Source organism: Orcinus orca, chromosome 2, assembly GCF_937001465.1.
Source record: "Orcinus orca chromosome 2, mOrcOrc1.1, whole genome shotgun sequence".
NCBI classification, from domain to species: Eukaryota; Metazoa; Chordata; class Mammalia; order Artiodactyla; family Delphinidae; genus Orcinus; species Orcinus orca.
In genome coordinates, this window is record NC_064560.1 from 189,499,773 (window position 1) to 189,524,269 (window position 24,497).

The window sequence follows — 24,497 nt, forward strand, 5'->3', positions numbered from 1 at the left end:
CCTAATAATTGTACCCACTTCTACTCCAAATAACAGCTGGGCGGGGAGAAAGAGTCCGCTGCATCCAGAAAGACAAGGCTTGGCCGAGAGCTAGTTTCTTATTAGGAAAGCAGAGACTTACTTGAGACTCGGCTCACACCGTGCCAACAAACAGGGCCCGTTTCCAGCCAGGCTGGTGCTCTGCTTGTTGTGTCTAGAGCGGGGTGTGGGAGTGGCAGGGGGGTAGGTTCTCTAGAAAATCAGCCTTGCGGGGCCAGGGACAGCGGAGGCCTGAACTGAGGCGCCAGCATGAGCAGCTGCCCTGACCCCCCGCACCGGGGCTTCCCACCAGCCTTGGGGTCTGCTCCATGTGGGGCTGGAGGCTGGGAGAGAGAGGCCTGAACCCTGACCGCTCACTCCAGCCACCTCATCTGAGAGACTCGTGCCAACTCCCGCCTCGGGAAAGGGAAGCGTGGAGTCCCATTTTCTAACTGTAAGCCTGAAAGCGTCATTAAAACTGGTGGGCCACAAAAGACGGCTGCCGTCCCTCTCTGCATCCCTTGGCACATTCTCAACCCCCTTCACCTTAAGTCAAAGTATGAGCCTAGAGCTTCCAAGGCAAGGCTTTTTCCCCACCACCCATCATTCTTTTCAACCCTAACTAAGCTCAGAGACTACAAATGATTTGGCCTAAATCAAATATCATTAAAAAGGTAAATATATCCCCGAGGGGAGAGCCTTATTCCTTTTCTATACTCTATGCTCCATCCACAACAAACTAGTCTATACTCTGAATGTCTTTTCAATGCCCTGGTCTTTGCTTATGCTGTTCCCACTACCTGGGATGCTATTTCTCAGGATCCTATTCATCCTTCAATACCCAATTCAAATGTGACCTCAGTGAAGGCTTTCTTTATTGACCTCAGACGTAAGGCATCACTCTCTCCCCTACTTCTGCAGGACTGATTGCTTTTACCTCATCTTGACAGTGACTTTATTCTACCCTGTACAGTTTACTCCATCTAGACCTACCTCTCCCACTAGAGGGAGCACTTGGAGAACAGCCCCAAAATGTCTGTCCTCTTCCTTGGAAACTGTGGCTACATTAGGTTACATGGCAAAGGGGAATTAGGTATGGATGGAATGGAATTAAAGTTGCTAATCAGAAGACCTTGAGATGGGGACTTCCCTGGTGGCACAGTGGTTAAGAATCCGCCTGCCAATGCAGGGGACACGGGTTCGAGCCCTGGTCCGGGAAGATCCCACCTGCCATGGAGCAATTAAGCCCGTGCGCCACAACTACAGAGCCTGTGCTCTAGAGCCCGTGAGCCACACTATGAGCCTGCATGCCACATCTACTGAAGCCCGCGCGCCTAGAGCCCGTGCTCCGCAACGAGAAGCCACAGCAGTGAGAAGCCCGTGCACTGCAACAAAGAGTAGCCACAACTAGAGAAAGCTGGTGGGCTGCAACAAAGACCCAACACAGCCAAATATAAATAAAATTTTTTTAAAAAGGGTTCTCTTAAAAATAATAATAATCGTCTTAAAAAAAAAAAAAAGAGCTTGAGATGGGGGAATTCTCTAGGATTATCTGAGTGGGCCCAGTGAAATCACACAAATCCTTAAAAGTAGAAGAAGAGGCAGAAGGACTGGTCAGAGAAATGAGGCAACAGAAACATGTGAGGGACTTAACTTGCTGGCTTTGAAGATGGAGGAGGGGGCCACGAGCCAAGGAAGAGGGTGGCCTCTAGAAACTGCGAAAGGCCTTCAGCCGACAGCCAGCAAGGAACCAGGGGCCTCAGTCCTACAACCACAAGAAACTGAATTCTCTGGGAATGTAAATCCATGCAGCCACTATGGAAGACAGTGTGGAGGTCCCTCCAAAAATTAAATCTAGAAATACCATGTGATCCAGCAATTCCACTTCTGGGTATATATCCAAAGGAAATGAAAACAGAATCTTGAAGGGATATCTGTACTGCCATGCTGATTGAAGCACTATTCACAACAGCCAAAATATGGAAACAACCTAAATGTGCATCAGTGGATAAAGATTTGGGATGGATAGATAGATAGATAGATGTGATATTATTAATATTATCATCATATGAATAATATAATATTAATAATAATCATATGAATATTACTCAGCCATGAGAAAGAAGGAAAACCTGCCATTTGCAGCAACACGGAAGAACCTTGAGGGCATTATGCTACGAAATAAGGCAGACAGAGAAAGACAAATACTACATGATATCACTTATGTGTGGAATCCAAAAAGCCAAACTTACAGAAATAGAGAATAGAATGGTGGTTATCAGGGGCTGGGGGGTGGGGGAAATGGGGAGATGTAAGGGTACAAACTTCCAGTTAGAAGATAACTTCTAACTGGAAGGAAATAATGCACACTGCTGTGATTATAATGAACAACACTGTATTGCATACTTGAAAAATACTAAGAGAGTAAATCCTGAATGTTCTCACCACAAAAAAGAAATGGTAATTATGTGATGTGAGGGAGGTGTGAGCTAAGCTACGGTGGTCATCACATTGTAATATATAAGTGTATCAAGTCAACACATTGCACACCTTAAACTTACACAATGTTGTATGTCAATTACATCTCAATTTTTAAAAAACAGAAACTGAATTCTGCCAACAATATGCATGAGCAAGAAAGTGGATTCTTCCCTCAAGCCTCCAGAAAAGAACACTGCCCTGCCATCACCTCAATGTTAGCCTGGTAGAACTCCCATCGGGCTTTTGACCTGTGCACCTGTGAGATCATATATTTGTGTTGTTTAAGCCACTAAGGCTTGTGGCCATTTGTAAAGGCAGCCCTAGGAAACTGATACAGATGGAGAGCTCCTTGAGGCTGGGGATCAATTCTTCCTCATCTCTGCCCTGTCGCAGGGCTTACCCAGTGCCAGGCACAAAGAAGGTGATCAATGGAAGGGTGTCGTTGATGTCAACCATCCCGTGGCACTGTTTTCTTCCATGGGCAAGGCTGATACAGATTTGACAATACTGAGTGACGGCTGAGACAGAAATGGTCCTGTGATTGGGCTGTCCCTGCACCCCACCCAGAGAAGGATCTTCAGTGGCCTCCTACCTAAACACTGTCCTGATGAGCGGTCCAGGTCAAAGCCGTTAGTGCATTGTTGCTGCAGGAAGGGAGAGAGAGAAACAGGAGAGGTCATTCTGCTTACTTACCTTTCTTTTTTTTCTTTCACTATAAAAGTATTCTAACTGCATCACAGGAGGTATGGAAAATGGGTAAAGAAACAAGGCATTTATAATACTAACATCTGTGTTATAACCTCTATTTGTCCCTTTTTTTGGGTATTTTCTTACAATCATTTTACACTTTAGCATTACTTTTTAAGCCCCTGCATCATTGCTTCAGAACGCCCATTTTTAGCAGATGGTTATGGGGACTTCTCCCTGCTCTGGTCATGAAGAGCAATACTAATCGCATCTGATCTGCCCAGTGAGGCTTGCCCTGTGCTCAGCCCTTTCTGAGAGAGGATAGGACTGCTTTTAAGGGCAACCACTCTCTTTCTTTGGGTGCTATTTAACCCCTTTGCAGCGCCCGGCATGAATTCTTCGCCCCCCATGAAATCCTCGACCTGATTACGAGGTCTGTGTGTAAAATAAATCTGCACAGTGATGTAGTCAGTTTTTTAAGAAAAATAGAATTGGGGAAATTCTTCCATTTTAACCTCAGGAAGACAATTACACAAAGATGAGATGCTTCCAGAGACCGCCAGGTCTCAAAAGTCCCTGAGGGCTGCAGGCTTCACATACAACTTGAGTTACAACTTCATGCATTTAGAAAAATCTCATGGGCTCAACAATCACCCCTAGAGCTGACATGTTATAGGAATAAGTCAAGGAGGTGTGGTTTTGCCCGTGGGGGTCCCTTCCCTATGGTTTATGGGGTTCAACTTCCCTGAGCTATGCGCTGGTTTGTGGAGATGATGGATTTAGCCTGCATTCCTGGGAGTGGGGCCTTGAGGCCAAAGAAATGGAGCGGATGAGCCAGGAGGTAGTGCCACGAAGTTCAGGAAACCAAGAGACTCGAGTTGCAGCCCTGGCTCACCAACTACATGCAGGCATGGGTTCAAGCCCACTGCCTGGCTTCAAATTCTCACTCTAGCCCCTATTCACTGCATAACTTTTCTATGCCTCAGTTTCCTCATCTGTAAGATGGAGAGGATACTACTTACTTCTGAGTGGTTGTAAGGACTAAATTGTTAGTGCATGTAAAGTGCCTACAGTGCAATAAACACTATACTATAACCCGCGCCCTCTCTGGATCTAGATGTTAACTGTCACCACAGAGCTAGATCAGAGGACGCCAAGGTCCTTCCAAGGTCTAAAAGTCTTTGGTACTCTTCCCAAGATTCTTTCCACCTCCAATGAAATATATTTCAAAATTCTTAATATGAAGGGAAAAAACATTTAAAGGGTGTGATCAAAATAAATATGAATTGAAATTCTAAGATTTCCCTCCTATACCCTGAAAGTCTGGGAGACCATCAGTCTACTTAGTGAGATTTTTGTTGGTTCCATTTCAGGGCTCTGAACTGTTGAGCTGTAACCCACTGTTAGAGAGGCTGTGTTGGTGACTTTGTAATGTCTTCTATATGTTCATGCAAATGAATGTGCATTTCCATTTGACTACATGGCCCCTCAGCCCTGCTCAGAGGTGGGGCTTCTCTCATTTCTGAGCTAGAGATGCAGAGGGGCTGCCCTGAGCTCCTCAGGAGGGATCTGTCCACATTTCTCAAGGGCTGACACAACCGTCACTTTGTAAAGTCAGGGATGGTGCAGGCTTCTCTGCACAGCCACCCAGGAGCCCAAGCTCCCCCTACACGCTCCTCCCAGGGGTCCGGGCCAGAGGTGGGTCCTCACGGGTTGGGCGCTGAGATGCCTCACAACTGCATGTCGGCCACACACACCCACGTGGGCCACACGCAGGCACCCAAGGGGCACCACTGCCCAGAAACACTAGAACACGCTTGACTTTTTAACACACTAAGTCAAGACCCCCAGCCCCACCAAAGGGACAGAAATGAGGCAGCATGATCTGATTATAAGAGTCTTGGATTGGGAACCAGGACACCGAGGTCCAGCCCTGCCACTTATATACTATGTCACCGGGGGCAAGTCTCAACTTCCCTGAGCCCCAGCTTTAATCTCTGTACAATGAAGAGCTCGGTTTAGGTAAACAACACAATGCGTGGCTGGACACCCTCGCCCTGGTTTTTAACACACTTCCTGATAAGTAACAAAATAAAAGTCTTACCTGTGCATTCCCAGGACTTGGAAGACAGAGAGCCAGAATGGTCACAGTGAGTATCCTGTGGAGGAGCGAGAAGTCAATATAAGTGCTCAGGATGCTCCCAGGACCCAGGTCTGGGGTAACACGTGCCTCTCGCGCTGCCTGTGTGTTTACAATGATGACTTCACCTTGTGCTTGTCTTTGGGCAGGGGGATGGGGGGCGATGCTCCAGAGAGGCCGGGGAAACTCCAGATGCCCCAACCACCCCAAACAGAACCGTGCCCCCTCCACTGGTTTCATATGTTGGGATAATGTGTTCGGTGGCATTTTTATAAATAAAGGGTCTTGCTGCTCCAAATCTAACGCCCACCGCCATGGTATTAACAATGTATTCACCAGCCGCTTGGCCTTTACTCCTGACACAGGGGACCTGCCTGAGTTTTGAACATCTTCATTCTGAAATGACCACAGTGTGAAGAAGCCGTCGTGCCCTCGGATGATGAGAGGAAAGGAAAGTACAAACGTGAAGCACGTGAGCTCCATGGAACAGAGATGTCAGGGGGAAGGAACGCACGTGCTCCCAGAGTGCGCCTCACACAGACTCTGATGGAGGAGAGGACGCGGGGACCTGGGCAGCCCCAAGAAGGAGCACAGCTGACACTTAGGAGGAGGTGTCAATAAACTGTGTTTCTGCATAAGCCACCGAGCCCTGATCCTGCGATTTCTACTCTTCATCATTCACCAGCTGCTATCCAACAAAATCGCGGTCGCCAATTAGCTTTAAAGATAAAAAATCAATACCACCTCACATCCAACAGGACGGCTACAACCAAAAAAGCCAAAAGCTGGTGAGGGTGTGGAGAAACTGGAACCCTTGTGCACTGTTGGTGGGAATGTACGTTGGTGCAGCCACTATGGAAAACAGTCTGGAGGTTCCTCAAAACATTAAAAATGGAACTACTATATGATCCAGCAATCCCACTTCTAGGTATATATACAAAAGAATTGAAAACAAGGTCTCAGATATTTGTACACCCATGCTCATAGCAGCATTATTCACAATAGCCAAAGGGTGGAAGCAACCCAAGTGTCCATCAACAAATGAATAAACAATGTGTTATATACATGCAATGGGATACTATTCAGCCTTAAAAAGGAAAGAAACTCTGACAAGTGCTACAACATGGATGAACCCTGAGGACATTATGCTAAGTGAAATAAGCCATCCACAAAAAGACAGATACTGTTTGATTCCACTTATATGAAGGATTGACAGCAATCAAAATTATAGACAGAAAGCAGAATGGTGGGTGTCAGGGGCAGGGGGAGGAGGGATTAGGGAGGTGTTTATGGGTATAGAATTTCAATTTTTCAAGATGAAAAGAGTTCTGGAGGTTGACTGAGCAACACTGTGAATGTACTTAACACTACGAACTGGACACTTGAAAATTGTTAAGGTGGTTAAAAAAATCTATGCAAATACAGAGCTTTATTTGGTGCTGTTATTATTGAGTTCAACAGGGGTTTATCTGAGTAGTTACTAGCTGTGAGCAGGGACCCTAGGAAGGCAGAAAAACTACAAAACTATGACCCAGATGCTGCCCTGGAGAGCTGGTGGGGGAGCCACGTGAACCAACAATGTCTATACCCTTTGGTTAGGGCACTGATAGAAATGCCCACTGAGTGCCAGGAGAGCCAGGCTGCGGGTAGGGAATGGAAGGTCAGGGAAGGCTTCCTGGAGGAGGTGATCTCAAAGGCTTCTTCAGTAATTCAGTGGACCTGGCACCTGGTTGGATTTAGTGACCTGTTACTGTCAATGTATACCTTCACTTGACAATCCCTCCCTTCAGAAAAAGAGCGTTCAATAGACTGCAAAACTCACTCAATCCATGACAGAAGGCGCATATGAATCAGCAACGCTGGGGTACTTGGAGGGCCCCAGAATTAAGGTGACATCCAGAGGAAACAGGACTCTAATGTGGTGTTGGGAGAGGCAAGCCCACTTCCTTCATCTAGTCCTCAATCCAAAGAATAAAGACCCTGGAAGCCCACAAGTTTTCCTTTCATCTGAGTGCCTGTGTGAGCCAGATTCTAGAACACTGGAGACAGCTCTGACCTTATAAAGTGCAGAGCCAAATCCCAGGGCTTTTTGATATTCACAACAGCCAGATTTATATCTGGAAGGAATGAAAGAACAATAACAAATTTATTTTCCAGGCTGTATATTATGAATTTCAACGTTTTCCTGTTTCTTCACATGAAGTTTCCTTTCGGTTGGTTATAAAACCCTGTCTCGTTTTTGTTGGAGACAGGACAGGCTGACAACGCAGTGGACTTCAAGACCTAGTGGAAAAGGCATGCTAACCCATTTCTCCCCCTACCCCACCTCCCCTACTCCCTTTGGCTAGAGGGCAATCCTCTTTGGCTAGGGACAGGTCTCCTCTGAGAAAGCCCATCTCAAGCCCGGCCTCCTGCAAGGGCCACAGCTGGGGCCTGGGGGCCAAGTAAGCTCCAGGCTTAACTGAGACGGTTTCCCAAAAATGACATAACATCCAAGCATTGCTGCTCTCACAGCGTCACCCATAGCTGCACTTTGTCATGAAAAACTCTAGAAAACTCCAAAATTAATTAACTATAAGAATTTTGGGGATCCTTTGATGTTCATAACTGGTCCCCGGAACTTTCAAAAGCAGGTGGGTCCACCTATTTTGGGCTCCATCCTCAAGTGGAGGAAAGCTGGGTGGGGGTGGACGTGGGGATGGAGGTGGGGGACCAACTGAATCTCAGGGCTGTCTGTTCAAGAAGTGCTGGTCCCCGATCCAGGATGACAGGATTACAGCTTCGTTTTCAGCACACACACGCACACACACACACAGACACACAGACACACACACACACACACACACTCACGCACGCACGCACACACACACACTTTGTCTAAAGCAGCTACGTTTTCAAGAGTGCGCTGGATAAAAACTGCAGATGTAATCTAGATAAAATTCTTTAAGCTTTAACGCTCACTTGACTGGAACTTCAATTTCCTTAAGGAATATCAAAATGTTTGCTTACATGCATTTCTGTCTGCAGTCCCCACTTTTCATTGGCTCGAGACTTCTGGGTCGCATGCCCTTTGAGAATCCCACACAGACATAGAGCAAATCCAGCCCCGGGATGTGCAGCTAGCCCGTTCGCTTGTCCAACAGCCGATGCAGCAAAATAATTGCTAGTGAACTAGTAATTGATCTCTCAAATTAAAAAAAAAAAAAACTTAAAAAAAAATTTAAACGGCACACAAATTTGCTGCCCTTTCGGAAAAGAAAGAAAGAATCAGGCTCTGAGATTTTTGCCGACCTCTGTCGGATGCTGGCTTCTGAAACTGTCTTATAAAATACCCACTCCCAAAAGAAGGCTTCAAGATGGAAATTACAGAGGCGCAGCTTTTTACAATTAACAATATCATTGCATCACTAGCTAATGCCTTTTCCAACATCCTGACACAGCCTGAATCACGGCCATAGCCATTTTCCACCCATCGGGTTTGCAGTAAGGTTTCCAGACCCTGGAGGAAAAAGTCCGGAGAAGAGAACGTACCTTTTAAATCCTGGCATGTCCAAGACGCGTGGGCAGGAGAAGCAAGGGGGAAAAGATGGAGAGCTCTCAGCGCGGGACCCTCGGAGCAGTTCCTGAACTTCGGCCTTCTCTGGGCCTGTGGGGCTCGCCGATACTTTTATTCCAGGGGGGACGAGCGAGGCGAGGAGAGGACAAGGGGAGAGCCTGGGTCCTCCGAGCCACTGGAGAGCTGACAGAGAAAGCACCTGGTTTTGCTTAGCCCTCTTCAGTAATTCAGCATTAAACCAATTGGAGGAGGAATGTTAAAAATGAACACTTCATTTTCTAAGTATGTTAAACAATGCAAATGGGGCCTCAGTCTGGACACAGCTGGTTCAGATTACAGCACTCACCAACTGGCTAGACGCCTCACAACAATCTTGGGGCGTCTGCCAGGACCAAGTGCTCAGTGCTGGGAGGAGAGCCCTTTCCCGGGCGGCAGCGCAGCCACACTCAGGCTCCCAGCATCTCTACGGGAGGCGATTGGCCGGCAAGTGCAGGAGGGTGGGGTGCGGCGGGGGGAGGGGGCGGCTGGGAGGACCTGTTGACCCTTTACTTCCCACCCGGGGAGGAGGTCCCCAGGCTGGGCGGTCGTGGCTGAGGCGGGGGTGGGGATCCAGAGCATCTGCACTTGGTCATGGCATTGGGACACCCATGAAAGTTATTCCCCTCTGGGAGAGGAAGAACTTGAACTCATGACAAACACAGCGACAGGGACTAGAGTCTTTTGATTTATTGGGAAACCAGACCCAATGAAGCAGAGGCTTGGGGTAAGTGGCAGGAGACTCACAATTTTCCAGAAGAAGGGGTGGGGAGCCTGAGGGGATGGGAAAGAGGAGGAGGATGGAAATTGGCTGACACTTATTCAGGACGTCAGCTTGTGCAATGCAAACCTTGGGGAGGACACTCTCCCAGGCCCGCCCTCAGGCCCTGATTCTCGGGGGCCTGTTCTTGCTTTAAGAATTGTCCATGGACCGAATCAACATGTTGTACACCTTAAACTTACACAATGTTATATGTCAATGATATCTCAATAAAGCTGGACAAACATTTTTAATTGAAAAAAAAAATGTCCCTTGGCTTGAAAGTGATTTTAACAAGTAACAAGGTGATTTGAAAAGACAAAAGGACAGTCAGGGAAACCAGAATGATGGATAAATAATAATAACAAAAGCTCTTTGGTAAGTCCTTTATATTTGTTGTATTGGTGGTTTCACACTATTTCTTTTTCTTTCTTTCTTTTCCTTTTTTTAAAGCATTAGATCCCTTTTTATCAAATGAAATCTGACCAAAGACACTATTCTTTAAAAGATGAAAATGGATTGGCAGTAGTCCAGGCCCCTGCTTCCCCACCTGCACCTTCCTTTGGACTCCACAACACAGCCCTACCTCCAGCTGGGAAAGCACTGGTGAGGTCCTTTCTCCTCATGATAGGAATTATTACCTCCATTGTACTGGAGGGGGTTAAGAGAGGTTAGGTAACTTCCCCATGGTCACACAGCTATTCACTGATTCTGCTGAGCCTCCAAAGTCTGCATATTTAGCCTTCCTAAAGGGCATTTTTTTTTGGAAAGTAAACGGAATCCTACTTATGAAAATACATTCAACGAGAAAGGCAAACTGTTGATAGTTGTTGAAGCTGAGTGTCTATTATACTATTCTATTTACTTTATATGTGTTGTACGTTTCCCATAATAAAATATTTTAAAAATATATTATATTTACAAGGTTATTCCTTGCTCCCATTGCTTGGAATAGCAAAAAGAGTATAAAGAGCCTTATCCATCAATTAGGCATCGATAGGGTTAAAGTAAGGGACTTCCCCAAATAGACTATTGCGCAACCCAACACAAAACAGTGGACATATAAGAGCACATACCGGATGACACCTTTGATACAGAAGTCAAAATGAGGTAGTCACTGGGAGGGGGCACAAAGGACCTTCTGGGTGCTGGTCATATTCTAATTATTCATCTGGATGCTGGTTCCACAGGGGTGTGTACACTTAAGATTTGTGAAGTCTTATGTATGTTACACTTTATTTTAAAAAAGAAAAAGACTGAAGGAGTTCCTTATGGGCTGGTATTGAAAGACTTGCAATAAATTTTGTAGGTCAAAATTGTAGAATATCGGCAATTTCACATCGATCAAAGTAGTACATTAATAAGTGTAACAATAAGTTGTAGAGCTGTGTGTAAAGCATGCCACCGTTTGAGAATAATGTATATACACAAGTTCTTGCTTGCATGTGTATAGAGAAGACCTCTCCAGAAGGATACAGGAGAAGCTGTTAGCATTGTTTGCCTCCTAGGAAGGAAATTGGGTAGGCGGCTGGGGAAGAGATGTGAGAGGAGAATTAGCCCTTCCCTGCTCACCTTTTACTATAATTTGAATTGTGTACCATGTACCATATTTTGTACCTATTCAAAATATGAGGTTAATTTAATAATATACTCTATTTGTGTACAGCTCTTTGGTGGGGTAAGGAAGAGGTATTTTTTGTTTGTTTTTTGGTGTTTTTAAAAAAGATTTATTATTTATTTGGTTGTGCCGGGTCTTAGTTGCAGCTCGTGGGCTCCTTAGTTGTAGCACGGGCACTCTTAGTTGTGGCATGCATGTGGGATCTAGTTCCCCAACTGGGGATCGAACCCAGGTCCCCTGCATTGGGAGCACAGTCTTAACCACTGTGCCACCAGGGAAGTCCCTAGGAAGAGTTTTAAATGACTTAGTCCATTACTTCACTTATACTATCAACCCTTCTGAAGGATAAGGAGGGAGAGGAAATCAGTATGACTGTTCTCTACATGAGCAAATGGAGAGCCTTGAAAGCAAAACTGTCCAGAGACCCATCTTGGACCAGAGATTGCTCCCACCTTAAAACTGTAGGGTTAGAAGAGGGGAGAGAATAAGAGTTCCAATAAAATTCTGAGTCTTGATTTTGCCACTTACCTGTTGGGTGACCTTGGACAAGTCACTTAACCTCTAGGCATCTCAGTTTCCTCACCTGCAAAATGGAGATACTATTTACCTCTCAGGGTAGCTGTGGGAACGAAATAAAAGTTAGTTATCCTCGTGATTGTCACTGTGTCTAAATTCCCACCCCTACACACTCCTGTCCCAAATATCTTTAATAACTGGTAAATTATCCACTTCCACGGACGAAACAGCCCCACTCACTGTTGAGCAGGTCAAATTGCTGGAAAAGTTCTGTCGTGTATTGAATCCAAATCTGCTTCCCTATGTGGAACTACCTTCCATGGATTCTAATTCTCCCCTCAGCAGCCACGGGCTAGTCCCTCTTCTACGACGCAACCAACTGCCTTTTCGTGAAACCAGTTCTACCCCTTGACCCGGCTGGTATCCTCTTCCCCAGGCTGAACAACGCCAACCCCAACCCTGCCCCGCCGGTGTCACGTGACCCTTGTGTCACGTGACCCTGCGGCAGCCTGGTCTGTCTCCTCCTCCCTGGGCTGCAACAGTTCTTGGTTTGCACTGAACTTGCACCAATGAAGCAACTTGGAGTCCACAGGCTGCTTAACACCATCTCCTCCATCCCACGGTTGGGTTGCAAATTCTTTTGAAGGGAGAACAGGTTTTGCATGCATCCCTATTAAATTTTTGTTCATTGCACAAGATCTTTTTCAAGATGAATTCTCCTATCTAAAGTATTAAGTATCACTCCCAGCTTTAACAACTACAGATATGTTGACCTTGACTTCTGTGACTTTATCAGAGTTATCAATAAAAAATTTACTGGGACAGGCGCTGGAGTGAAGCACTTGGTCCAGGTTGGCACTGATCCACTTCTTTCTTCAACATTTTGGGGCCACTGCTGATTGTCTAATTCAGAGTGCCACCCACTCCACTCAGATCACATTTCCCCAACTTCTCCACAAAGACTGGGTGAGAGGCTTTGTCAACTGTCCTAACATCAAAATGCACGTTTTAATCGCATTCCCGATTTAGCAACTCTGTTTTAAAAAAGAAAATGCGATTTGTGAGCATGAACTACCAAGTGAGTCTGGTTAGTTTCTCAGCACTTCCCTTCCTAAGTGTTTTTTGTTTGTTTTTTGTTTTTTAGTTGCAAAATAAGGATCCCAACCTCTGCCTCTTCTCCCAGCATCAGAATCAAATACAATACAACTAAAGAACGACTTACGATGTGTAAACTGTAGTAGAGGGAAAAGTTTTCAATCAGCAGTAATCGTGCCTCCGATAAACCTCGTTGGCTATGATACTGCCACTGTGCAAAGCTAAATTGCAGTATAAATGTAAGAGGTTATCACCGGCTGAATGGGACTTTCCTGGCTCCAATGAAACTCAGTTTGCTCACAATGCCGTGGGTTGGAAGACAGATGGGCTATTTTTTTTAAAAAAGGTAATGCTTCTAATTGGAGGGAAAATTCACAAAATTCGACCTTTAATGATAGATTTTGACGATTAATATTAAATAAATTTTTGACGATTAATATTAAATTTTTTCACTGTCCAAAAATAACTACGTTGTAGTGCGTTTCTAGCAGTGAATGCAAAACGCAGAAGGGGACTATGAACTGTCTACGGTTATGCTGGTGTCTACACACACTCTCTCCTTTGACCCCCCACAATAACTCTGTCAAAGAGGAAACTCTCCATTTGGCAGAGGAAGAAACAGACCCAGAGAGATCAGAGCCACACCGACAATAAACAGTCCAGATGGAAGCCCAAACCGAGCCTATCTGGTTCTGGAGCTCTCATTGCCTCCAGCTGGCCAAGCCTTGCTACCCCTGACTTACAAGGCTGGTTCCCGCCCTTTGTCTTAGCTCCTCAGGAACACTCCAGAACTCCTTGGGCCCTTCCATCATTACCTTCTCTTTCTACTTCCTCAGTACTAATAAAGTCTTTCACTTCTTATATTGTCCAAACTTGGCCCAAAGCAATCCGAAAACTAAAATGGCAGCCAACGCCGAAGAACGGTATCGGGCAGAAGCTCCACTACACAGGTCCTCCCACCCTAGAAGGCGGGAATTGTTGTCCTTTTGCCCTAGCGGCTTCCACTGCCCTCCTCCCTCCATCAGGCCTCTCAGTGAGTATGTGTCAGTTACCACCTAGTCCCGCCTTAACCCTCTGAAATCTCACGATGTCCCCACCAGTCACCCAAGATGGTGCTCCCTAAGTTTCCTAGTGATCTCATGGCCAAATACAATGCCCTTTACTCCATTCTAACTGTTCCTTTGTCTCTTTGAAGTGTTTGATCATTGATGACTCATCTTCTCTCTTGTGTCCATGACTGTTACCTTGTTTTTCCCCATGTGTCTGACTACATTTTCTCCAGCCCCTCCCCATCCCCCACTGTTTCTCTTCCTCCCTGATAACCAGTCCCCCAAAGTTAGATCCAGCCTTTCGTTTTCATGTGGTTTTTGGTTTGGGGTTTTGAAGAGTGGTGGTTTGTGGTTTCTTTTTTTAATAGTAATAGCTCAACAGTTATGTTTGATGGCAAAATGATATATGTTCTCACACTACGTTCTGTTGGTTGGTGGTTAGGGCTAACTAGTATGGCAGCTGTCTCTTTAAGGTACCAGAGATTCAAGCTCCTTCCATCTTGTTGCTTGGCAGTCTCTAGACCTTCCTCTACCTAGTCCAAAATGGCACACCACAACCACACCCACAATTCAGGAGGCAGGATAGAAACTGACAGCTACACCTAGCTGCAAGGGATGCTGGGAGATGTAGTCTATGTTCTGAGAGATCATGAACCTACTTACCTAAAAATCTGGAGTTCACTTACTCTGAAAGCAGAGAATGGACATCAGAGGACAAGCAGCAACCTCTGCCAGAACCCTTAGGAGCATCAATTTCATGCTCAATTTCTCTTTTCCCATCTTTATTTCCATAGTGAGGATATTTCTCCATTGCCATTTATGTTGCAAATAGTTTCCTCAGTTTGTCTTTTGCCTTTTAATTTTGTTCACAACATTTTTGGAAACACACAGTTTTCATTTTTATGTATTTAGATGACTTAATACCATCCTTCAAGGTTTCTGCCTTCATTGTCATGCTTATGTTAAACATATAATGACCTTTAAAAATACTGGTTCTCGGAGACGCTTATGGGGATATATGTATACGTATAGCTGATTCACTTTGTTATACAGAAGAAACTAACACAACGTTGTAAAGCAATTATACTCCAATAAAGACGTTAAAAACTATATATATATATATATATATATATATATATATATATATATATATATATATATATATAGGTTCTGTTTCTCTGGAGAAGCCTGACAAATACAGGACCCTAAGCAAGTTTTTAACCTTGCTGGGCTTCAGGATGTCAGCTATAAAATGGGAGCAAAAATATATCATGGTGTTGTAACGGAGACAATATTCATAAAGCCCCTAGCAGGTGTCAAGACACAGTAGGCTCTCAGCAAAGGTTAGCGTGCGCACGCGCTCTCTCTATCATGAGGCACTGACTGGTCAACAGTGCAAGTAGGTGTGCATAAAAGCCAAGGAAGGGCATAACATTGGTCAATTACCAGAGCCCCCAAATGGTTGTTTTTGACCATTTTAGTTTTTTTTTTTTTTTTTTTGCGGTACGCGGGCCTCTCACTGGTGTGGCCTCTCCCATTGCGGACGCGCAGGCTCAGCGGCCACGGCTCACGGGCCCAGCCTCTCCGCGGCATGTGGGATCTTCCCGGACCGGGGCACGAACCCGTGTCCCCTGCATCGGCAGGCGGACTCTCAACCACTGCGCCACCAGGGAAGCCCTCACCATTTTAGTTTTATACTTGTTTTTTGTAGGGAGGATTGACTGACCTCTTCACACTGCCCTGGCCGGAGGTCCCTCATAATATCCTTATTGTCTATTCTTAAATGTTTAAAACATTTCACATATACACACACACAAATTAAAGGATGGCGGCAGGGGTAAATACTTTTCACCCGCTAAAACTAATGTCTGAAGGGAAAAAAATAAAAGTGAAAAGACTTATAAAAATGGAAGTATTACTATCTCAAGTAGAAATTTTGTGGAGAATTGATGTTTACCATCATCAATATGTTTCAACACAGGAGCTACAGTTGGCAAGTGCAGTCCTAAAGGAAGCAACACAGTTTGAACGCCTGTATTCAGGCTACTCTAGTAGTAAATTTGCATGAGGCCCTGCAAATGCCTTAGAGAGATGACTTTGAAATGATTCCAAAATTTTTCCAAGACTGTGCATTCCATATAAGTTTTCAAAAATAAAAAATTACCTCATTAGTCTACAACTTGTAACTTTATTACCATCATTCCCTTTTTATTTGAGGAGAGTGCCTGAAAATGCCTTTTATAAAGGGACTAATGTGTTAGCTCCCATATAACACCGTGGTTCTTTAAATACAGCTAAATGGAAGGAGCTGCGTAGGAAACCTGAGCAAACTTATGTTACTTTCTTTCCAACTCTTTTCTTTAAATGAAATCATGATTCCCTTCACCACCTGGGATTGTCCTTGCCCTTTGGGAAATCTATGCGCTTTAAATACACACCCATTTACCCATGGGTCCATAAGGGCTTGAGACTGATTCACCATTGTTGGAGGAAACCTCCTCACAATATAATGTCTTTCAACATCTAAAATGCGTTATATTTTACAAAGTAGAATAATGTATCTTCCATTCTTAACAGTCCAAGTATATCTAGAAAACTTTACCCAGCTCCTAAGTTACATTAAGTTCACAAATATTTTCAATCACTGAGATTTAATTTTTGAGGGTCAGAAATAGTTCACTGAAGCCTAAGAATATTTGAGGTGAAAAGGAGAGTACTCTTGTAAAATAAAGTCACAGCTGAAAATTATCACGGTCATAACATCATTATAGGGCAAATTATTAATTTCTTAACCCGAGAAGGGCTAAAAGACGGATACACAGTAATAGCCAAGGCAGAAAACCAACTAAGGGTTCAAATATTTGCCTCAAGTGATCCATTTATTAACATTCTTAAATTTTTCTCTATCTCCAAAACAAATATTGTTGTAATTATAATGGATTAATAATTTACTGGATGTATTAAATTATGATAATAACATGCTGTAAAACTTTCAGATATATCATATATTCACATGACCTAAATTCCAAAGACAGGAAAACAAGGTTCAGGTTAGTAATAATTTGTATTCCACTAGAACTGGTTAGAGCAAGACCTGTTTTTTACCTGACATTTACTTTGCTAGCTTGCTCCCTTCTAGGGTGTGCCAGTGGTACTTCCTCTGAGATGTGCTTAACCACCACGCCCCCCATCTGTCTGTCAGGCCTAAGTCAGGGCCCTCAGGCACTTGGCACGTGCCCACGAGCACTGCTCTAGTACCTGGACAAGCATCTGTCTCTCCCATTTGACTGAATCCCTCAAGCCTCAGACCCTCCTCTCCCTCATCTGTAGCAGATAAAACTCCTTGCCAACCTCACAGAAGAAAATTTGCAGTTTTCTTGCTACCCGCATGTCCCCTTTCTTCCATCACTCCCGTCCTGGTAGGAGTCCTCCCTAACTGAGGCCAATCCCCCCATCTGTGTTCAGACCCTATCAGCTCCCCCCTCAGGAACTCTTCTCTCCACTCTTCAGCCTCCATCTAAATGTGTCCTTCGCACAAGCATTCACACGTGCTCAAGTCTCCCAGCGTGCAAGTGCCTCGACCCCACTCTCCTCTCCTACTAACCCCTTTCCCCTTCACAACCTGATTTCTCAGAAGAGATGCCTATAAACACCATCACCACTTGCTCAGCACCTACTCGACCTACTTAACATGTTTTTTACTCCCACCATTCCACCGACACTTCCCTAGGTCACAGCCAACAACTTCCTGAGCCAGTTCCTAAATCCAACTTATTCTTCTTAAAACTCAGCCCACCAGAGCGGCAAGAACTTCAGGCGTTTGACCTCTCCTTACCTTTTTGAAATAACACTTGGATTCAGTAACATCCTGACATTCTTATCTACTTTTTGGCAGTAATTACCACAACTTCTAATATCTGTGTAGAACTATAGACTTTATAAAGCATTTCCACAAGTGGTACATTTATTCATTTAATAAATATTATGAATGAATGGGTCATTTCATCCCTATAACCCATAAGTTTAATAGGTGTGTGTTATTTCAGAGACAAGAAAAATCAGTCCCATAGTCAAAGTAATTTTGTTAAAGGTCACACAGAAAGGTTCAAAATCTGTACTCCAAACCATCTCTCAAATTTAAAACCCATGTTCCTTCCAATCCTACCACATGAACAGTTAAAAATATACAAGTTCCACATCTAAGAAAAAATGAATACATAACTGATTATTTTGCAGAAAAACAAAGAGCCCAATGATGCATAGTATCACCTCTGGAGAATAAAAAGGGCTGGCTAAACCTCTCAGACCCTCTTTTCACACGTAATCTTAAGCATCTATTAAATCGTTCATACTTAACATTTCCAAGGCTCAAACAGTATCCTAACAGACAGCCGGTGAACATTTGAAGATATCAGCTTCAGTAGTTCATCAACTTCTGCTATAAACAACATGTGTAAGTCATTTCTCCCCCTTCTAAAGAAAAAGTCAGCAGCTGTTTGCTAAAAAGTTTTTTTTTTATTGTGGATGAAGACATTGCCAACTTACATATATCATTTTTATTTGGAGTAGTTTTTTTGCCTTGCAGTGCTCCTGAGAAATTCAGAAATGCATTGACTTTAGCTCTATAAAACACAACCCAATATTAAGGCTGGGCTGTAAATATCCCACTAGATATTTCCCTAAAAGTCAAAAGACAAATTATAAGTTTTAAGTAGAGAAACCTTAATAAGTTAAAAAGTAAAGACTGGCAAATAATCACAAATGTCAGATCATTAAAAGTACCATTATTTTTTCCATAGGAATATATAAATGTTATACTTAACTTGATATTTAAAAAACTAAAGATAAATTTTTGTTAAAGGAAGATGTTTTAAATAGTTTGATATATGAAAAACTTCATTAGCCTTAAAAATCAAATTTAAATGCCTTAAGTTTGACACATAATAGCTCTTTATCAATAATTCTTATTATCTCTTGTCCCTGAAGCATAGTTGTTTTTTTTTTTCCACCTACTGACTGGAAAAGTATTTTGCCTTTTTCCCCCTTTCAATTACCCATTAAAAGGTTACAATAAACTAGAGGCTTTACTTGGGGGGGATATTTAGTATTTAGTTGGATGGTTTTAAGAAAGTCATTCCTTTTTCCCCCATGTTTTTGTCACTTAGTTTTGGTTTTGTTTTTTTCTTTCAACTCAATAATGGCAGGAACTAAAAACTCAACCATGAGATACAGTATTATACTAAAATCAAATCCAATGACTGGATGAATTTTCTACTACAATATAGCAGCTGAAAACCATTAGGAATGCTGTGAAAAACTGTGGCAGCTATGGAAAAATTCAACCACAAATTTTAGTAAGTTTATAGAGAAGTAAACAGCAAAATTACTGTAGTTAAAATACTGCAGTAAAATTAGTGTTAGCAATGTCCAACTGCTAACATTAGAAATACAAGCTTCTTCACTGTATGGTTCCTAAGAAGATTCTTTGAGCAGGTGTTTCATCTCTGACTCAACTTAGTTTCAGAAAAGCAGATGAGTTATGCCTGGTTTAGATCAACAAACACTTAGTATGCACACCAGTGAGCTATAGTTTCGATGAAGATACAACTGAAACATTAGGTACTACAGCTTTAGGACGAGGTCACGTACTTTTTAAAATAGCAGCCATGTAAGGTCATGTTGGGATGTTTAATATGCAATCCACCCATAACAGCTTTCCAACTTATGTTAAACTATGGGGTAATGGGGGGGATAGGCTGTTTGGAGCAGGGGAGGAAATACTGAAAATGTCATAAAAGGCATTTAAAAGATGATGACATGCTACTTATACCCACCATGCATCTCCTTTTCAAATTAAAAGAGGGAACTTTTTTCTATATTTCTTCAAAATGAAGGATCAAGTTGTCTTTTTTTTTTCTTTTTTTAACTTAGAAACTTTTATTTCGGATGCTCCACACTGAAAGAAAAATTCAATGGCAAGCAGCAAATAATTTAGGATGGTCAGTGAAAGTACCTTTGAAAGGACCTTATAAAACCTAAGAGTAATAATTTCGTAGAGAAACAATAATGGGCAAACCGGACAGGAGACAGTTGGATAGTTCTAATAAAGCACTTGTATGACAGCTTCCTTTAAAGTATGCTAAATAAAGAATGGCAGTATAAATAAACTAGCAAAGGAGACAGGGGATATTCTGAAGCAGCAATGTCTAAGTTACTAGATTTTTCAGAAAAACAAGTTTTATCCATCAACACATAAAGACTTCCAATCCTCTAAATACAGTACAAAGTATACAGTTAATCACAGCAAAATTTACAAACAACCAAATTTAGCCCTGGTCAGAGCCAGGTCTATTTACATATTTGGATTAGTATCGTTTTCACCTTTCCTTATTATACAGATGTTTCTATTTTAAAGGCATATCGAAATTTACAAAATTTGCAAAGAAATGTCTTTAAATGTACAACTTCAACAACTAATACAAACATGAGTGTCCCGACGTAATTAAATTCCAAGTCAGGAATTTTATGAGGGGTTTATAAAAAAATTAAAGGAATACTCCCTTCCCGCTAAGTTCCAAACACCTGGTGCTGGTGTCGTTGAAGTGATTTCACTACCCTCAGTGACCGTGAGGATGAGAATGGATGACTCCAAGGTGGCCGTACCTCTCATGTCAATACCTCAGATAGAGGCAGGAGGTGTCACGTCTAGTGATATTGCTAATTATAGTTATGTAAATGCAGCTGTAGAATTTAACACTTAGATGAAAGTTGTGAGTAGGTGTGTAGAAACAGTTTTAAGATGCTATCTTTAAAGAGACACCTTAGCTCTTAAAACTAAACCATATGTTCACAGTATGTACTCAACAGTAAAGAGGAACAAGTTTCCAATATATTCAGCGACTTGGAAGGATCTCAAGGGAATTATGCTGAGTGAAAAAAGCCAGTCTCAAAAGGTTACATACTGTAGGATTCCACCGAGTGGCACTCTTGAAATGACAAAATTATAGAGAAGGAGTGTAGGGAGGGGTTTCCAGAGGTTAAGGAGACGGTAGGGAAGGAGGTGGCTATGATTGTGAAAGGGGAGCACAAGGGGTCCTTGACGAAACTGTTCTCTGTCTCTGCACTGTCATCACATGAATCTACACACGAGATGAAATTGCGTAGTACCAAATACACACACCTTCCACCTTAGGACACCTGTGACCTCCCAGGGACAGCCTTGTTCTTAACCTGTCTACTCCACGTCCTCTTAAAGATGATTAATATATACTTTAGATCAATTTTTTGCACTACGCAGATAAGCCACCACTATTTTCTTCTTCCCTCTTTTTGGTAAATCTGTTGATTATCTTTAAAAGATAAACTACATGTCTCTAGCTTAAATGAGCTTGAAAAGGAAATAAAGAGCTGATATATAGCTACTAGTGTTTTCGTCTTTTAATTTTTCTTATTTTTGTAAATTAAAATTAAGAGTGAATGTTTCTAGCTTAAGTTAGGTCAAATCAGACAGGGAAAAAAAGCAGATAATATAGCAAACACTTCCTCCTTTAACACCTGTAATCTCTAGAAGCATTAAGAATACTGCTATTAAATTTAGATAAAGTATAACTGTGAACAAATACATGACTTTTTCCGAAAGGCCACTTTGTGATAAACTACATACACATAGTGTTCACGGGGTTTTTTTAAAGTGCTATATATGTCATCTCTGGCTTGAGAATCACCTACTGCTTTAAAAGGTCTTTCAACACAACTCCGGCGCTGTTGTCAGGTAACACTGGCAAAGGCGTAAATGTGGGCAGTACGTCTGAGATGGGTTTCAAAAGGAGATGCCCAGGCCCTCCAGGTCCAAGTCCAGCTGGGTTAATGAGAGGCACAGCCGCAGAGCGGGGAGCTAGGAATGGATTCACATCTGTTCTTCTACCAGACCTGGGTTCGGTTGTATCTAAATGACAAAATATGAATGATTTAATCTCCCATATGTTATTTGGTCACTGTTATACATGTGTTTTAGGTTCCTAGATTTGGCCCCCAAATAAATTTAATTCATATGCTGCCGGGTTCTGGATCGGATAAACAGGTCTATGAAACACAGAAGGTGAAAGAGGATAAGGCAATAAATAGAGAAAGAAATGGAAGTGAGAAATATTTGTATGTAGAGCTAATACTTTATTAAACACATTAGTATTGTTGTCTTATACTTAATACCACTTATATAACTGATTAACGTCATTTACTATAACAACAGTTTTTTAAAAGATGTTTTCTATGTAACCAGGCAAACTCTATCTAACCACCTGAAAGATGGGAGGACTTGAGAACTTGTTTTGCCCAAATTATTATAATGGTCATGAAAAAAACCAGCATCCACATTGCAATGATAACAATCAGATTTAATATTAATTTACCAAAAGAAAAAACAACTTATGCATTACATTAAATGATCACCTTTTAGACGTTCAAAAGTCTGAAAATAATTCTCATTAGATTATTTCTCTGTAAAGTCAGGCTGAACAATTAAGTTTTTACTGGAACAGGCATTTGGTTTACGTACTCATTTCTTAGTGGGCAGAATTCTGCTTTATTACCCAAGATCATTAACAACTTCATTGTTGAGAGACAAGCAACCTGTTGAAGGCACCCACTTCAGCAGTGGGAAACTCAAATAAAAGAGGCCTCCAAAACAAAGGGAGCATTGAGACAAATTCATCAAATCTTCTTATCATTGAGCACCCCTGGGTCCCCAAGTTGTACTTTCCTGTGAATGACAATTTTCCAAACTCTGAAAAAGCTTCTGGTGCTATGTGGTAAGCTCTGGCTTTTGTCTCTGATCAATACAAATGAAGCTGCACATGTGACTTGATAACTGAAGGTGGGGAGGTGTATGAAAGAGGAGGAGAGGGAAGAAGGGGAAGGAGTGGAGACAGGGGGAAGGAGGGAGAGGGAGGGGAGACCCTGCCAAAAGAAATTTTGGAATCAAAATTTAAATAATGTATATTTAAATAAAATTTAAATAAAATAAATTTAAATAAAATAGAATAAATTTTAGCTTCAAGATGCTAAAATCTAGTATAACAAGAAAAAGTGTTTTAGTATAGTCTACACATGTTAAAGTTGAGACTTTTCTAAAGACTAAATTTAGTAGACAAATCTTTTATCTAAAATAATTTTACCACTTTCTCTTTCTATAAAAGTTCAGGAAAACAGAAATATTCATCTAAATAAGAACTAAGGAAGTTATTTAAATTTCAGAATATAAATTCAGTATTTTATCCAAATTTAAGTATCTGGCATGTGACAAACTTGACAGTATACAATATGTTCCTTTACAGTCCAACTAGCAAACATGTTAGTCTGTATTAAAATATGAAGATTTCAGATAAAAGACAGACCTTCCAATAAAGAATTCATATATAGTCTAATGGATTATACTTTAATTTGAACTCAAGAAACTTTAGTACATGCCAATATAAGGGATATAAATAGCATAAGATCCTTACAACCTAGTGGGGTAGAAAACTATGTCCACATATTGATGAACCACCATACCATTTGGTTCCAGGCAGGCCTTTCAACATATAAGAACTCTTCATAATGTTCTTGGATGTGTAGGCCAGTTTACTAAACAGCTCTTGTACATATTATTAACACACCAACTTTGGTTTTTGAGTGTAACACTTAGATTATCATCACAGGGGAAAAATCTTTCTCTAACTATAAACTACAATTCGAAAGGAAAATGTGTGAACAAGCAAAGGTTTACCAGTTCAACCACCGCTTCCACGAATAATTCAAGGTGTCTTATGCAGAGAGAGAAGAATTATTCCAATATATAAAGGGAAAATATTTCATATTGCTTAAATTAATCTAAGCTAATTAAATATCAGGTTGCTACAAGAATGTATGAAGCCAAAATCTAACGTCTTACTGGAATTTTGGAAAAGTCATTATTGCACATTTTCAAAAACACTAAAAATTTAGTTAATATCACTGTAAAACATAATTAAAAATTATCAATTTTTTAAATTGTAGAAAAAATAAGTATCTGATTTTACCTTTAAAACTTCCGGGTACACTTGTATCTAGTTTTCTCCTTCCTGGTGAATCTAGAGGTTTCATATCATGAACAGAAAGCTTGGGTGGTGGAATAGATGGATGAGATTCTGTTTCTAGAAATTTAACAAAAAGTTCTGAAAAAGACTAAGAAAAAATATTTGGGATATATTAGGCAGATAATAAAATTATATTCACTACAGCTAAGAAACTGTACCAGCTATTCTAATTAAATACTAAAAACTAGTCATGCTACCTGAATCATTTCTTTATGAACAAGCCTTATGAACAATTAAAAGTGCTAGCACTCTGATACACAGGTATCAATCAAAAACTTTAACAATTTAATCAATAATCTTTGATGACAACACTTGTTACAAACCTCATAATGAGAATTAGCCACCAGATAACAGATTTCTCACCATCAATGGCACTTAAGACATCAAGTCTTAAATCATTTTAGTAACCGTTTACATAGACATAAAAAA

At 41.9% G+C, this 24,497-nt stretch overlaps 2 protein-coding genes and 1 pseudogene across 10 annotated transcripts in view; all 3 read right to left on the reverse strand.

The window, feature by feature from the left end:
* The window catches only part of FBLN5 (fibulin 5), an 88,750-nt gene extending 73,809 nt beyond the window's left edge, over positions 1–14,941 (reverse strand). The window contains exons 1-4 of one of the 2 annotated variants that reach the window (XM_033418883.2): positions 11,825–14,941; positions 8,858–9,065; positions 5,291–5,345; positions 3,092–3,143 (exon numbers count right to left, since the gene is read on the reverse strand). In XM_033418883.2, the coding sequence (XP_033274774.1) occupies positions 3,092–3,143; positions 5,291–5,345; positions 8,858–8,874 (124 nt within the window). In that variant the 5' untranslated portion in view covers positions 8,875–9,065; positions 11,825–14,941. Of the gene's footprint in view, positions 1–3,091; positions 3,144–5,290; positions 5,346–8,335; positions 8,763–8,857; positions 9,066–11,824 lie in introns of those variants that run through there. The other variant, XM_033418878.2, reaches the window with a different exon arrangement.
* Positions 13,003–13,130, reverse strand: LOC117200333 (uncharacterized; annotated as a pseudogene).
* Positions 14,942–18,457: 3,516 nt separating the features above from the next.
* Positions 18,458–24,497, reverse strand: part of TRIP11 (thyroid hormone receptor interactor 11) — a 66,597-nt gene continuing 60,557 nt past the window's right edge. For all 8 annotated transcript variants that reach the window (XM_033418934.2, XM_049706569.1, XM_033418901.2 and 5 more), the window contains 2 exons: positions 24,012–24,156; positions 18,458–21,901 (listed from right to left, as the gene is read on the reverse strand). In XM_033418934.2, the coding sequence (XP_033274825.1) occupies positions 21,681–21,901; positions 24,012–24,156 (366 nt within the window). In that variant the 3' untranslated portion in view covers positions 18,458–21,680. The remainder of the gene's footprint in view (positions 21,902–24,011; positions 24,157–24,497) is intronic.